General features: G+C 37.8%; 1 protein-coding gene across 3 annotated transcripts in view; it reads right to left on the bottom strand.

The window, feature by feature from the left end:
* The window catches only part of LOC149571271 (uncharacterized), an 80221-nt gene that overhangs the window by 21837 nt on the left and 41551 nt on the right, over positions 1 to 16833 (bottom strand). For all 3 annotated transcript variants that reach the window (XM_089812827.1, XM_089812829.1, XM_089812828.1), the window contains 7 exons: positions 6634 to 6765; positions 5296 to 5881; positions 3001 to 3191; positions 2691 to 2731; positions 2420 to 2565; positions 1491 to 2308; positions 1243 to 1324 (listed from right to left, as the gene is read on the bottom strand). In XM_089812827.1, coding sequence (XP_089668953.1) covers positions 1243 to 1324; positions 1491 to 2308; positions 2420 to 2565; positions 2691 to 2731; positions 3001 to 3191; positions 5296 to 5775 — 1758 coding nt within the window. In that variant the 5' untranslated portion in view covers positions 5776 to 5881; positions 6634 to 6765. The remainder of the gene's footprint in view (positions 1 to 1242; positions 1325 to 1490; positions 2309 to 2419; positions 2566 to 2690; positions 2732 to 3000; positions 3192 to 5295; positions 5882 to 6633; positions 6766 to 16833) is intronic.

A 16833-nucleotide genomic window follows, 5' to 3' on the forward strand; every position in this document is an offset into this window, starting at 1 on the left:
TGATATTAAAATCAACACTGTCAACTATCATGGTAAAACATTTGACTTTTGTATTATGTTTATGCTCTTAGATGCCACATCTGGTGGATAGAGCTTAAAGAAAGCCATCGAGTAGGTTGGTAGATACAAGGGATTGAAGGAAAAATCTTTCTCTCGAGCTAGCTTCTCACTCAAAGATTGGATTGTCACCCAGATAGCTTAGGAGACTGTAGATCTTGGGAATTATCCCCTTACAAGGGTAATGAGACAACTTGATGGAGCTATAACTCATCATGGAGGGTTGAAAAATAATTTGGGAGATGTGTGGTTCAAGAGTTTGAGGAGGGTAGAATCGTGGAATACAAAATTTAGCTTGGAGTTCTATCTGGTACAAAGACTCCTTCAAACAGAAATATTTTGAGGAATATGAGGTTATGATTGATCAGCATGTTTGTTTTTCTGGTAGAAATTAAGGTCAACATTTTGTAATCACCTTAATAACCTAAATAATTAAAATGTCTAGTTAAATTTGTGTATGTTGGGAGCTAGTTTTCCATCAGAGTAGTTTTGGGAAATTGTATAGGACTACAATATTATACAAGCATTTGCATAATACATTGTAATTGACCCTACATGACTTAAAATATTGTTTTCTAAAATATCTATACTCATATTTTTCAACCAAAAAATAATAATTATTCCTTCTGCATTCTAACTTCTGAACATTCTAGTCTTATGCATTTTACCCAATTTCTCCCATCAACTAGAAGCGTATTACAAGATTATACTATTTCTCATGTTTTGTTACCAAGTACTGTAAGTCGGTAACCCACACTTGTATGTCTGTAACGTAACTATTGATAAATTGGCTTCCCCGTTAATTCATTCATCACCTCTGGTACTCTAACAGTGCCTGCTACTTTTTTTTTAAACAAGTTGCATTCCTACAGCTGTGAATGCACGTGGTTCATTAACTGCCAAGTATAAATATATCACCATGGATATAAGACTAAAGAAAGAAATACAAAAACAGGTTTAATTCTCACATTAAGCATGACTAAGACAGATCCAGGAAAATCTTACTATTATCTTTCCTTATTGCCAAGAGTTTAAAATTGTACGCATACAGCTGAGAGAGCATGTTGCTCATTCACCACTAAAGATAAATAAATCACTTTTGATATACAACTGCAGAAAGAAATGTAGTAGCAATTTCATCTCTTGCATCAAGCACTGGCTAAGACAGATCTGAGATGAGCTTACCATTATCTTTCCTTGCTTCTCAAATGCCTCAATAACAACTGAAAGAGGTGTGTCCTCAGGCAAGCCTCCAACTGACAGAACCCTGAAATACAACAGCAAAAAATTCCCAGTAATGAGATTTAATAATTACCAATCACCAGTCACAATAAACACAAGCAGCTTGTACAAGGAAAATACAGATAAACGAATAATTTCTCAAGTACCAGCAACAAGAATTATAGAAACCAAAGAAATGCTAACATGCATACCTGCTCCGCTGTACAGGTACCCCAAGCTTAATCATATTTGTAGCGCCAGGGCCAGCTTCCTGACTATTGCTTGTAAAAGCTGGTAACATGCTTGAAACATTATTTTTTCCATCATCTTCAATAGTTGATTTGGTAATATTATAAATGCTGTGATTTTTTACAGTATCATTAAAAGCAGACTGTGGTCCACTTTGGTCTATGTTCTCACTATTAGATTGTTGAGACTTAATGGTACTTCTACAGCTCACTTTATGATCACTTTCTACTAGATCCTGTGGTTTCCTTGCATCCTGTTGCATTTTATCTGCATTGTTTACATCAATAATTGGGACTTCGTGTCCAAAACCTGCCATATCTTCTACCCTAACTTGAATTCTTCGAGCGTTTATGCTTTTCTCATGGCGAAGGGATAGCGAATCTAGTTGACCTCGCCCCCTTCCTCTACCTGCTGCTGGCATATCAAAAGGGTTTGAAGCCCAAGCAGCTGGCCTCCCAAAGCCATTTCTGGCAAATGAACCCCCTCTGCCTCCCATATTTGCATATGAGCTTCTAACTAAATTCCTACCAGGCCCAAAAATTGGCCTTTGGATCCGATTAGTATTTTCAAATGAACCAAGGCAATTTATTGGAGGTACCATACCAGGTCCATGGGGCGGTATATGCATCATACCTCTGGGTCTAGCACCAAAATAATCCATTCCAACAAAGGGGTGAGGAGGAGCATCCATATTAAAAGGAGGGAGTCCATTGACACCCAGGTGTAAAGCATGGTTAGACATCATCATCTGCTCTTGCATCAATGCCTCCTGGAATTGGATCTGCCAGGATTGTATTTAATTTATTTCTACAAGTTCAAGATGGTATTCAAAAAGTCGTCTCAACTGAAAAAGCTACCAATCTCATGTAATGACTTCTGAATTTGCACTTACAGGTGTAAGCATCCCTAGAGGAATACCACATTGGTTGACAGGACCACGCAAGCCCCTGGGCATCAAAGGTCTTGTTGGAGCCATCATACCAGGAGCCAGGCTTCCATGTGGATGCCCAAATACATGCATATTCAAACCTCGATTACCTGTAGACCACCATCTATTTGTCTTGGTTGAAAACATATTAACTGTGCCTGTTAACTTCTTACCACCAAAGAAACATGTAGCAAGAAAGAAGCTAAAATTGAAAATTACTCAATAGTCAACTCACCAGGTTTGAACTTTGGAAAATTTCCAGAGTGATCAGATCGTCTATCAATCAAAACAACTCAATGAGATTGTTTCAGTCATCCAAACAAACAAAAAAGTATTCTACAAACATACAATCCACTATTACGGTATTGCCAGTGATTATGCATGCACATGCACTTAAAAAGGTTAGAAGTAAGCTCACATATTTGACAAATACCTTGTAGATTAGAAACAATAAAGAGAATCTAGCTTCTCTAATATCTATCAAAAAGTAGAGATTGATGTACATCAAGTAGACAAAATAGAAGTTTTAGGAAGCATTTCACTACCTTCCTCTCAAATAATTCTGCCTGGACAATGTTGCATGTGATTGTGCATCCACTGATTCCTTCCCCTTTTCATCCCTTTGCCATTCAGGCAAATACTCTACATTCCTCTTTTTTCTTTCTTGACCTTCACATCTATCACTTATTCTGCAAGCTTCTGTATTTGCCTCTCCTTCACAGTAAAAAGCCTCGGGCTGTGTTACCATTACCAAACCCACTTATGAGTTTCAAATCTCACTAAATAGTATTTCTTAATCCCCAGCATGTCGAAAACTATTGTTTTCCCCTCAACCAAAACCCAAAAAGAAAAAATTGATCATGGACAATCTCAAGACTTTATGGAGATGAAACAGATAATAGATTGTAACATACATAAAAAATCAATGAAATGAGATACTTTCTGCTATTTAAAAATCACTAAATGGCCCTCACATCATCTGATACCTCACTACCAGTATTGCACTTAGAAAATGCAGCTTGCTCCAAGAGATAAACTTCGAGGCAAATTGGTAACAAGACCTACTTCCAAAAGAAAATCAATTCTCAGCCCCAAACAGTCCAAGGACTGCAAGAACAGAGAAAAGAAAAAGCCAAGCATACAGGCAGGTAACATGCAAGGTGTCAAACTTCATATGCCGCAAATGGACTAAAATGAGTTGAATATATTCTCAAACTTAATTTTTGAATTGGCACTGATTATGCAGGAGAAAATAAGTGAATTATTTATGATGGAAAGAATTGATAAATGAAAGAAATTGGAGGCTTACACTTGAACCCAAGTAATAACGAAAGACATGAAAACACCGAGTGCTTCATACCGTAATCTTTTGATTGACAGCCCCTCAAACTTCTTAGAAAAAAAAAAGAAAATCTCCAAGAAGCTCATCCAGATAATCACACGATCTCTCCAGAATTTCTTGAATGCTGCTTGAAGAATTATTTTTCATTTTTTTTAATCTTTTTCCCATCTCGATTGCTCTGATACACCAATGCTCGGCATATGCCAACAACACCTTCACTGGAAACTGTACTGAAGCCAAAACTGAGCTAAGCATGCAGCACAGTCTTGAATGGAGGATCAGGACAAATGATACTGGCAAGTTGCAAATAATCTTTACACAAATTAACTGTGGCTGACTCTTTCTGGACTTCAATATGGCTAAATAAGGGCTGAAAGCTCATATGTAACTTGGAAACACTAACAAAACTCACTGAAGTCTCACCCAAACCCAAAAAGAGGGAAGCCAATTAAGATGAACCATCAAATGAATCTAGCCAACCTACATCTGGCGTCATTCATATTAACAGAAGCTATAATGATTTTCTTCACATACAAACATATCATAGGACCACTCATCTTAATGTAGGAAAAATTGACTCCTTGGCAACAGAACACTATTACGCACAACTAAGGTTGTGCTCTGGGATCAGATGTTAAAATTGCATTTGAAAATGGATCGAAACAGAAGCTTGCAATACACCACATTTTAAATGAGAAGACTGAACAAACTCAATGTAAAAAATCAACCCAAAGGATTTCAAAGGGATTTTATGGTAATTTTCTCTTTCAGCTACTAACAAAGGGCCACTCATCACACAGCTGAAAAGGTTGTCATTTTTAACAGAAAGCCAGAAAGCAACACAAAGATGCTGACAACAAGTCCAACTGAACACTGGCGCCAGAATTCAAATTGCAAATGAAATGGGGTAAGAAAAGAATTTGGCAATACACAGAATCTCAATGGTAAAGGCTGAACATGCTCATGTTTGCACAGAATAATGTTTAGGACATATGCTAAAAGCATGGAGGACTACCTTCAATCTGCACTGCCGTTTTTGTTAACTCCAACACCAACTGGGGGCCACTTCTCTGAAACTATAGAACCCGTGCAAATTACTGAGAATCAAAAAGAACTGGAAAGAGTTTCAGAAGCAATGCCAAGAGATAATCTAAAACTCGAGGGGGTGACAAAACTGTTATGGAAATATAACAACTAAAAAGCAGAAAGGAAAAGTATATGGTAAAGTCCAGAATGGACAAGACTGTTCTCCAGGTGCTTCTCAACATAGTCAGCAATCTTCATTCCCAACATTGCCCAAATCTCCTCTTGAAAAGCCAAAAGACTAAATGGAAAAAGAGTGATACTTAGAGACTACAGCCATGCTCAGGAATGAGAGACCTCAGTATACATAAATGAGTAGTTAGATCACATCGATAAAAACTTTCTATGGACAGACACTGGCTACAAAGAAAATTGAGTGTGGAAGGAATATTGAAAAACAGGATGATGGGATCACCATGGCTGCATCTTCAAGCTCGCCATCTTCAAGATCTGCTCTCAAATGTTTTCTATCCCTGTCATGCCATCCTTTATCCTCCAAATTCCTAGTGTCAACACTAGAAGCTGTTTGGGAAGCAGCACCATCTTCTTTTTCATCTTTGTCCTCCTCAATTTCCCCACTCTCGACACCCTCTTGACTGCAAGAATGCCTTATGACTAAAAGCTTTGGTGCAGCATTTTCAGCTTCCATCTCAGACCTTTCAGTAGTGGAACACATAGCTGTGCTTATCTGACCTCCAGAAAAAGGACGGACTGTCCTTTCAGGCTGTTTAACATACTCAGTCTGCTCAAATAAAATGGTTTCTACATTTGTGGATGTCAATGAAGCTCCAACCTCTTCATCACCAAATTCCTCATCTAATTCAATGCTGTAGTCAGATCCCTCAAAATCTACAAGTTCTTCCTCGTTGAACTCAAATTCCCCTTCACCTTCCATTGCACTTGCCAAGCTCCGCAAACTACAGATCCGCCACTAAATCATGAACTGGAATACCCTGAATGGATTCTTCGATGTTTTGAGTTTATCATAGGCATTGGTCTTCCTGAAACAAAAACATTGAAATTGTGCAAGTCAGCAGAGAGAAAAACTTCCAATGTAGAAGAAACCATTGAGAACAGTGGACGAGATACTCACAGGAAATGCAGTAACAATAAAAGAATTAACTTAAAGGAAACTGCAATTCCATCACAGAGAGCTACAAGCATTCCTCTAATAGGACAAAGCATCGAGGAAGCATCTTCCACATGGTTCATAACGTAAAACACTTCAAAATCCATGCGCATATCACAAAATTCTAGCATATGCATCAGTCATTGGCACTCTCAAAAAGGATTTTCTAGTAAAATAAAAGCTTTTTAAGCATAGTACTATCTAATAGATAACCATGCTGCTTCAGTTATTTTCTTTTCTATGCAATGGAAGGAATGAACTCCTAATTGTACAACTTTCTTTGCTAATTTAAAAGCTCTGTGGTCAGGTGGGTGGGTGGTCCTTGTGTGGGTTGCACTTTTTCTTGGTGTGGTCTGGTTGATGGTTGTTGCCACTCTGTTGTAGGTATTGTATTCCTTTGTTTTCTGGCCAAATTAGACTGCTTTGTACCATATCCTGGTTCACCAGGTTTATAATCAAAAGTCTCAGCATGGAAGAAGAAGATCTCAATAATGAAGTCAATCATTAATTGAAGAATCTCATTTATTAGAGCCAATGGAAATCATTTATCAATTGCCATACACGCACTACTAATGCAAAGACTACCAATTTATTTTATATATCGGATCTTAAACTTATGCTTACCTCTTTCGCCCAGACAGCTTCGACATTGAGATTGAAGTTGGGAGCTTCTCGGATTTGCCAAACGGTGTGCATGCCCTCGGAGAGATTCCTTCCTGGACAAAGTTCTGAGGCAAATCCCATATTCAAGAATGGCTGCAATAACAACAAATAGTAAATGAAAAATCATGAAAACAAAATAACCCCATGAGAAGTCATAACACAGAACCTTAGCTTTCTATACCATAAACATTGCCAAAAAGACCTTTTATTTATTTTAGGACCTAAAAAGCTTAGCCTTTGGAATTTCTATGTGAGGGGATCACCACTCTTGTGTTCATATATGATTTTAACTTTAATCTTATGTTGATTAGCAATGAACTAGTAATGCTAAGAACTACAAATGTAAAACACAGCAACCTGTTTGCACCTGCATATAGATGAGTTTGCTCAGATAGTATATATATGTTCAACTACATAAATCCCCTCAAATTTACTTGTAATAAATCCATGCAGCTAAGTGTACCAGGTAAATTGAAAAATATGACCTACAATACACTCGCGAAAGCAGAAAAAATCAAAAGTTACAATGATTGAGAACCTCAAATAGACACTGACATACTTTGCAAACTAGTTGCAACCTACCCTGACACTTTAAAGATGTGAAAGCCTACAATAAAACTTAAAACCAGGCTGTCGTTATTAGCATACTAAAAAGTGATGAATGACCTGTAGGTTCACCCAATGCTTTAAGCAAAAATAAGATATACCATCGAGACACAGAGGAGTTTTGTGCATTGAGTTTTGTTCGTCATTTGATTGAAATTTCATGCCAATAACCAAAAAAGATGTTAAAACAATAATAACGTGAAGTCCATAAAATGAGAGAGCCAAAAAAATAAAAAAATGGAGTTTTGTTGTATTCAGTCCAGAAATGTCTTGAAAATTTCAACAATAAGCCCAAAAATGCACTCGAAAATGACAAAACAAGTACAAACAGATAAATATAAAATGGCACAAAATGAATAAGCAAACATTAAAGGAATGCTAATTAATAAATTTAAAAACTTGAAGGGTCATTGTTATAAGCTTGAGAGATCAAATGGTTTGTGGCATAATACCATCAACCCTAAATGCAATGTCCCCATTCTTGAATCCTTCTCATTCATAGTTATATGATGCAAGTATGACAAGGAGTGGCAGTCCTTGCGTCCATTATCAGTAGCAGTTAGTAGATTCAGTGGAAGTTAGACAATAAAAGGAAGAATAAGACAGTTTCTTAGAATAAAGATTACCACAATTAACATAGATAAGACAATCAGCAACATCAAGAGGTAATGAGCACATCAAGTTGTAACATTGGTACTCATGAAGGGACTAACCAATATTTGTCGAATATTCATAAAGAAATCTACTTGATAAATGTTAAGTTGATTGGGAAATCAATGTATTGACTAAGGCAAGAACTTAACATGGATGGACATCTTTAACAATTTCCACATAATAGTATCAATCTATTAAGAGAGATCAATCATGACTAACATCATTGACCCAATGAAGAAACTAATCATTGAATTCATATTACTTCTCTTTTCTTATCCTCTTGGAAATGCCCTGTTTAGAGCATTACTCTTCAATGACTTTCTCTGCCTTCTTCTCTTTGTCCTGTTCTGTAAACTGTATTTGGAAGGGTAATGTGCTTTGAAGTTTCTCTACTGCCAAATCCAGTACCTTCTGTGTATTTTCTTTTACCTTTCCTGTCTTTTCAGCTGCTTAACTGTATGCAACTTTGAAAGTCGATATCTTATTTTATTAAACCTATAATGTTCCATGTCATGCTTGCTAACAAAGATTCAAAAGGTGATGCAGAGGTGCTTGCACTACCTTTGCCAGTATCCACTGCCTTTGTTGGTGTCTGAAGTTTCTGCATTTGAGTCTCTTGACTTGTAGCCTTGATCTTTTCTCTGTGACTATTCTCTGGTCTTCTTCCTTCTCCTCTTCTTCCTTCTTTTGTTCCTCTTCTTCCTTGTTCCCTGTCTCTACCTTTTGTTCACTTTCCTCTTTCTGTCCAGGTACACTTTGATCTGCAGTGTCAAAACTAGGTGGCAATGTGAGTAAACTTGTGGCATAGTTAACAAGGTGCTCCTTGGTATTTCCTCACCTCGCAAAATGTCTTGGTCCTGGTGACCATCTTTATCTTGCTTATCTGCTGCTACCATAGTTCCTTCATCTTGCATGTCCATCTGATCTGTCTTATCCTCCTCATCACTGCTATTGTCCTGAATATTATCACTTACCAAATTGCCAATGTCATATGTTGTTTGGTCTTTAAATGGATTATCAGTTGCATCAATACTCAATAGCGATTGGGACTCCAACAATGTACACATAAAGTCATATAAAAACGCTCATAAACTGTTGTACGTGCTCATCATCTCAAATCAGAATAGTAGGTGTTTCAATCTGTGTTTCCTCCGCTTCATTCTTCAAGACATCAGGCTCACTTAACATTGTTTGTACTGCCTTATCTATATCTGCCGGTATTTCCTCATGTTGTCCTGCCATGATTTGAATTGGTCTCATTTTCCTTTTCAAGTGCGTCTCCTCATCTTTAGAATAGTTTACAATTGTTCCTCATTCTCAATTTCACATAACTTATTGACTGTTACTTCTTTCAATTTCTTGTCTTCCTCTACTGCTCTAATCCTTTTAGCCTTCAATTGTTACATCTCAATTTTTGGCTCAATTTAAAATTCTTCATATAGTCACTAAGGTTTCATGTGAAGTCAGTTAACTGGTAAAATTAGTTATGATCATCTGAAAAGGTAAAATGGTTAATCGTTAGAATTTCATATGAAGTTGGCATGCTAGTTAAACGTTATGATGATATTTTAATGTTATCTTGAAAATTTGGTTATTCGTCATGAATTCATGGGCACTGAAATGGCAGTTAGCCGTTATGATAGTTTATGATTAATAACTTGTTATGATAATTGTTATTATATTGAGGAATATGATATAATTGTGGAGAGATTCCTTGCAGGAGCATGTCAAAGGGTGGAAGCATTGTCAGAAAAGAATTGGGCACAGGGGCACCACCCTCACTAGGCAAATAGGTACAAAGTCTTGAACCACCATGTTTAAGGGTAAATGACTAGGCAATCAATAGTGTACGTTGGACAATACCATGAGCTACGTGGTCAATTTTTATAACAAGAGAAATATTAAACATTTATTATCATGAAAAGAGCTATTACCTCTCTCTTATTTTGAGACCAAGGAAGTGATCAACATTATACATTCACACACACACACACATCTTCTTGCATGTATGTATGTATATATATGCACGTACATATATAGAGAGAACATAATGTTAGAAATAAATTATACATACTCTTTAAATCACACACACACACACACACACACACACACACACACATATATATATATAGGCACAATAATAGATATAACACAATAGCATGATGGCTTAATATATTTAATTTTATATATATATATATATATATATATATATATATATATATATATATGTTTATTTTTGTTTTTAAACCATGGAAATATAATCTTTGTAACTCCTTACCAATGAGCAGTGGCCACCTTCAAGTTGGCATTCATCTTTTAAATATTTGAATTTTCGAAATCTTCTTATAACCGATGTTCCTTGTAACCGAGCATTGTGAAACAATAAATCACCCGTGGCTGCAGGTGGCCTGAGCATATAGTACAATCATCTTATTAGAGGGCCATCACTAAACCAAGAGTTCAATATTTTCTTTTCTATCTTCCTCCCTATTCTTTCTTCTCTCTATCGACACCTTGGACTGAGCATCAAAGAGCATGCGTAAAGCATATCCTAGGATCTATCTCCGCAAAGGCTGATCGATATTGTTTTACAAGTCATGGATCGATCACAGTTTTTTTTTTTTCATACTTTACTTCTTACCAATACAGATAATTATCTATTGCTATCAGTAGAGGATAGTCCTATTTATAATCTACAACACACCCATGTTTCAGCATAGTTATGATTCCCATAAGTACCAAGTTCTGTTGCTATCAAACAAATGATGATTTATTAATATAATCTGCAAATACCAAGGTCTGCAACCACGAGTCACCATAGTAATTGAATCCGAAAAGTATAAGCTTTGTTCTTTTCATTTAATTCCTATCTTTGCATGATAACTACATAGGGATGGATCATAGTCCCCATAACATGTTCTTTCCTATATTATGCATGAAGTAATCTTGTATAAATCTGAATCCTATGTTATGATATTCTGACTTACTCACTAGTATTTGTTGTATACCAGCTAAGGTAAGAAATAGAAAGGTATTCAAAGGAAACCATGTGATAAAAGATCTCATTATTAATAGTAGACTCCTAGGATGCACCCAAGGCTAGTGAAGCTAGTGTGAAAGGGTGAAGAGGAGAAGAATCCTACAAGGAAAAAACAAACCATGATCAGAATTCAAATGCATGGACATCTTTAAAAGAAGTTGCTTAGTCCAAGTCAGCTCATGATTGTCCAAGTATACTCAATTGTCAAGTCGAGTGGTGGAATTAACTACCAAAATGCTCAATGGCTGGACAAGGTGTTCCATGTCTATTCCGAGTAGGGAGGGCCTTTCTCAGATGAGATTGTGTGAGGATAATTAAGGGTCCATGGTTGAGAGGTTAAGCCCCCCACAATGTTTCCCCTCTCTACCAGATGCCAAGACATGCACAAGACAGAGATAAGTTATGCATTCAACATTTGTTGGCAACAAGTATCTTACTTTTATGATATTTGAAATTACAAGTTGAAGATATGATAGATTGATTTATATCATTGAATCAGTTAATTCCTTCATTGACATCAACTTTCTTGTCAATGTAAATGATAAGCAATAAAATCAGTTGATTTTCCAGTTGAACATGAACTATATTTGTATGCATGAGATAGGTTTACCTAGCAATTGTCATTTTTGTCTTTCATTTAGGTGAATAATGATTATGAACGTATCTTCTAACTATATGTTATTGCCATAGTTAGCAATAGAAAGAAAAGGGATGTTACAGTGGTATTTGATGCCCTAAATGGTATTTTTCGTCATGATACACTGGTATTTGATGCCCTAAATGGTATTTGTCTTTACAATATAGTGGTATAGCTATTCATGTCCTAAGTGGTATATGTGAATTAACCTAGATTTTGCAAATGTTGCCCTAGGCGGTTTCCGGTTTTGGAATTTAGGGTATGCAAAACTTAAATTCTTTATTTAGATTTATTGATGATGCTATCAATTGTTACTTACAAGAATTCAATTAAACTAATTGTAACCATTAATCTCATTCACATGAACTGTTATAACTGCCTTCTCATGGATATGGAGTAGTAACTGAGTTTTTATGTTATACTAGTTGTTAATTAAGGCAAGGAAAATGTGGTTGTTACACCAATTCTCTGTATAGAATCTATAGATCCTCTGGTATGCTTCCATGTAAGTTAATAAGATATTGCTTGAACTTCAACAAATACTTAATAACAGAAATTTTCAATTATCTCTATTGGTTGGCATCATACTTGTCATACAATTTATTCGATTGATCAAGTTTTCCATCAACCATAATTATGTTATTCAATCTTCCCAACGCAAGTTTCCATCCCTTTTTCTTCTTTCCAGTGCTTGTCTCAAGTTGCTCTTGGGTTTTTGCAATTTGTCCTCTCATCTTAGGTGCTCCTTTTACTTTCTCTTGATTCTTCTTACTTTTCTTTACAGTCTCAACTTTTAGTCTCTTTGGTCCAAGGCCTTGTGTCATTCCTTGTCGCTCTTTGTCTTCTTTGGTGATTCCTCTTGCTTGGTCTATGTCTTCAAACTTACTGTTGGCTTGCTTGATGTCACAGACAGTGAAGTCTTGGTTGATCTTCTTGTGGTTGTTGACTATGGTGTGGACTAAATATGAGTTATCTTAACTTCTTCTGTGGATGTTTGTTTGACTACTACTATAGATGGTGTTGTTGCAGGTGAAATTGTTGATGCTTCAATGGCAAGTGGCTTAACCAGTAGTAATTCTTTTTTGCCAATAGCATGCATTCTTGTAGCAATTTGCTTTGCTTCCTTCCACTCATCTCATCATTCCTGAATCCAAAAACATTTGATCTATCTTCTTTGCAACCTTCTTCTCTGTTGCTTTACTATTCAGCTTCTCTCTAACTTCATTATACTTTTCCTCATATGTTCCCATCTAGGGCACTCTTCGTCTTTGTTAGATTCCAACATTTTCTTAGTATAATCCTCTAGCATTTCCAAACTAACTTCATATCCCATAGGCTCTACGAAGATTTCTCTAGGTTCCACTACTTCCATGCATGTGTGATCTATTTCTACCACAAAACAAATTCCATCCTTGTACTACTCCACAATTGTTTTGGGAATTCTGAATCTTTTCATCATTTCAATCTGAAAGGATTTTATCATTCTAGTAATATCCTCAGTAATTCTCTGTCTAGGTTGCTTCCTATAATACTCAGTAACCAAGTCCATAGTGCATTTTCCACTATTCCACTCATAACTAGGCATACTTGGAAATCTATTCATAACTTGAAAGAAAAGATGAATATGAAGTGACTCAAATCTAAAAGGCCTATGCTTATCTTTCTTTATCCTCTTCACATTCTCAATTAGTTGCTGCCTCAAGATCTCACACATATTAACTTTCTCTTTATCAGCTGTCATTTTATAAGCGGAATGGATAAATCCAACTGATACAAAGTTATGCCTTGAGTTGTAGTTCATTTCATAACCTATAATCTTGCTAATTAATTTGACATTAGTTTGTTTGATCTAATCTAGCCAAATATCTCTTCCATAGCTATTGTCGGGAAAACGGGTAGTTAGACAGTTGATCTGTCCGAGGAAGTTATACGGATGCAACAATTCGCCTCGCATCCCCTCGGACACTATATGTATACACTTCTCTCTTGAATGAGACACAATTATATGGAGGAACTTGTATGTAGCAATGAGTTGATGAATACAATGTTGTTATATTATCTTTATATCCATTGTTGAGTACTCTACTTATGTGTGCAAGTAATCTTTGTTGACCCACGAGGGAAAACATTTGGCGTCGTTGTCGAGGATTGAACCTAGGACACCCACGTGATAGGCGAGATTACTCACCAATATACTACAACGACTATTGGTGCGTGCACAAGTGCATTGGGCTATTTAACAGCTAGTAATTTCCATGCAGTTGTTCAACAGGTATTGAGAACTATGATTGAATCATATAACAGACGTGGTAGGACGAGCTCCTTCAAATACAAAAAACATCCCATCATGATTTTGTACAAAGCCCATGATTTTTATAGTCCTTGGTATTCTTGGCCAAGGAGGCCACAAGGTGGTAACCACGAATCACAAACTTCCACAGGACCAGAAGGAGTATTCGGTGAAGTTGGTGGGTCGAGACCTCACTGCAAAGGAATTCAATTCTATCATAATGGGTTCCAAGAGTAGAGGATTGAGACACGACTTCATCAAAGAAGGGCATTGGCAGTGTATCGTGGATGTGACAAAGAACCGACTAACCGGAGCAAGTAGGGCTTCAGATATCACCTTGCCACAGATTGTTTTCATGAATGGCATGATGAACGAGATGCTATATGACTAGTCGTCTGTCTTTGCCGATCACATGGAAGAATTTATGACTTTGCAGCATTGCACATTTTACATGCCCCACCATGTGATTGGGCTATTTTTAGAAGCTGCACTTCATCAAATTTCGGCTGATGTATTCGAGCTTCCGTCGAAAGGCAAATTGGCGCAAGAACCTCTAATATTCTATTAGTGACACTTGGACACCAAGGGCACAATAGCTGGCCAGAAGAGAGTGATGCAGGGGTTGAGCACAAGTGACACTAATAGTGGCCGCAAAGATACAAACGAGAGCGAGGATACTACTTTAGAGAGTGACAGCTCTCAAGCTGAGGACGAGATAGAGGTGACCCCCACCGTGTCTTCACCTAAGTCATTGTTTGCACTGCCTCTATTACGTGCAACAACACATTTGATACCCACCATTACCACTTCTCCCATTCCACCATTCAGCCAAGGGAGGCCAGATTGATATGATGCCTACTCCAGCGCCAACCACAGCGATGGAGTAGGTGATGGGGATAACTGAAGTGCCCTCCCAGGTAGCTGAGAGTCAGATAGCTGACGCTATCCCTGACCAGATGAGCAAGGTGTGATGGAAATACACCAGGCAAAGGGTAATGAGAGTGGCTATCCCAAGCCTCAAGTCAAATTAGAGGTCATTGGCACTGAGGCAATCGTGACCATTGCTTCTTCCCTATTAGCAGAACTAGAGAGCGTGGCGCAGTCGGCCCAACCAGAGATGGCGGATGTCCAGGTGATGGACCGGGCCAATAGGTTCCTAAGACAACCGTTCCGACTCACTCCTGTTGATGTCAGTCCCTCCATTGAGTCCCCACAACAGGAAGAGGGTTTGAGGAGAGCACCAGTAGCAGCACCCAAGAGGAGATTCCACTATTCGAGGATGCGCCCAATGAGGAGGATGCATTGGAAGTGGAAGTTGTTCCTATAGGAGACATGGAGATTGATTTAGACCAACAAATTGGGCAAGAGGATGAAGAGGAGAGCTTTTCCTATGGGTCGGATGAGGAGAGACCTAGGGCATACATCAGACCTCTAAAGAATGTGCTAGAAAGAGGTCGGGTGATTGGACAGCATGCCTTGACCAGAACACAAGGACTCCAGCTAATTTGGGCCTACATAAGGCGAACATGCCCTGAGCGATTTCACTCTTGCTTTGAGGCAAGGGAGTGGCCAGCAGTAGAGACGTCAAAGATGTTAGCAGACTGAGCTACAAAAATTGTTTTGGGACTAATCACCAATACCATGGAGAGGCTTGCACATGAGATAGTAGCGGCGTACAAGGACGCCTACTATGTTCAACGACGTGTGGAGGCAGACAAAGTGGTGGTTGTGAAGTCCAGAGAGGTCCAGGTGAAGGCCCGGGAGGAGCTGGCTACTCATTTGGCTAGCCAATAGGCAGCTTGGGTGGCAGAGCGAGTAGTGCTCTTACAGGATAAGGAGCGAGCAGAAAAAGGGCTAGACGAGGCTAAAGCAGCCTGTACGCAGAGGGAAGCTTAGGCCATGGAAGTCGCACTCTTACTGAAAGAGGTAGTTGGGGTCAACATGAGAACTTAGAAGGATTTGCGCATACGCACGGATCAGGTCTACGAGTTGCGCCAATTGTTGAAAACTCCAGGGATGCAACCTACCCCTTAATCTCTGTTTTCTTGATATATATTTGTCTAGCTGTCTCCTATTTTGTCAGTTTTTGAGTATCTAGGAGACGACTTTTCTTTTTGGGGGGGATAATGTTGTCGGGAAAACAGATAGTTAGACAGGTGGTCCATCCAAGCCAAGGAAGTTATACGGATGTGACAGTTCACCTCGCATCCCCTCGAACACTATATGTATGCACTTCTCTCTTGAATGAGACACACTTGTATGGAGAAACTTGTATGTAGCAATGAGTTGATGAATACAATATTGCTATATTATCTTTCTATCCATTGTTGAGTACTTTACTTATGTGTGCAAGTAATCTATGTTGACCCACAAGGGAAAACAATCGCAACATGATTTTGTGTCGATTTCCACTAACTTCTTTACTTGCTTTTCAAAGATAGGGTTTATGCCTTCATTGCTCAAACTAGTCAATTTCTGAATAATGATGTTTGCTATCATTTTAGGGATATCTCCAATCCAAAGCCTATTGTCATGAAATCTACTTAATATGATACCGGTCCATTTAGGCTACTCGAATTCCTCATAAAACATATGTTCCACTATATTCAGATCACCCAAGTGTTCAAATCCTTGCTTTAAAGTCTTGTCATTATTGTAAAATAGATCCATATCAGAAAAGATGTCATTATGTCCTAATGTTTCAAATTTGCAATGCAGTAGGCACGGACATCATCAACATGCAAAACTTCATCTAAAATTTGCAAAAATGCTCCTCCGGGGCCATCTCCTAAAGATATGAGGGGCTGTTTTTTAAACTGATATCTAGGGCGCTCTTTTACATCACACACTATAGGAGTTGTCATCTTCAAATATGATTCAAATGCAGTGCTTACTTCAACCTCACGGAAGAAATAAATACCTTTTTATTTGCGC

This window comes from Cupressus sempervirens, chromosome 2, assembly GCF_028749045.1.
Source record: "Cupressus sempervirens isolate cs-2001-9-10 chromosome 2, ASM2874904v1, whole genome shotgun sequence".
NCBI lineage: Eukaryota > Viridiplantae > Streptophyta > Pinopsida > Cupressales > Cupressaceae > Cupressus > Cupressus sempervirens.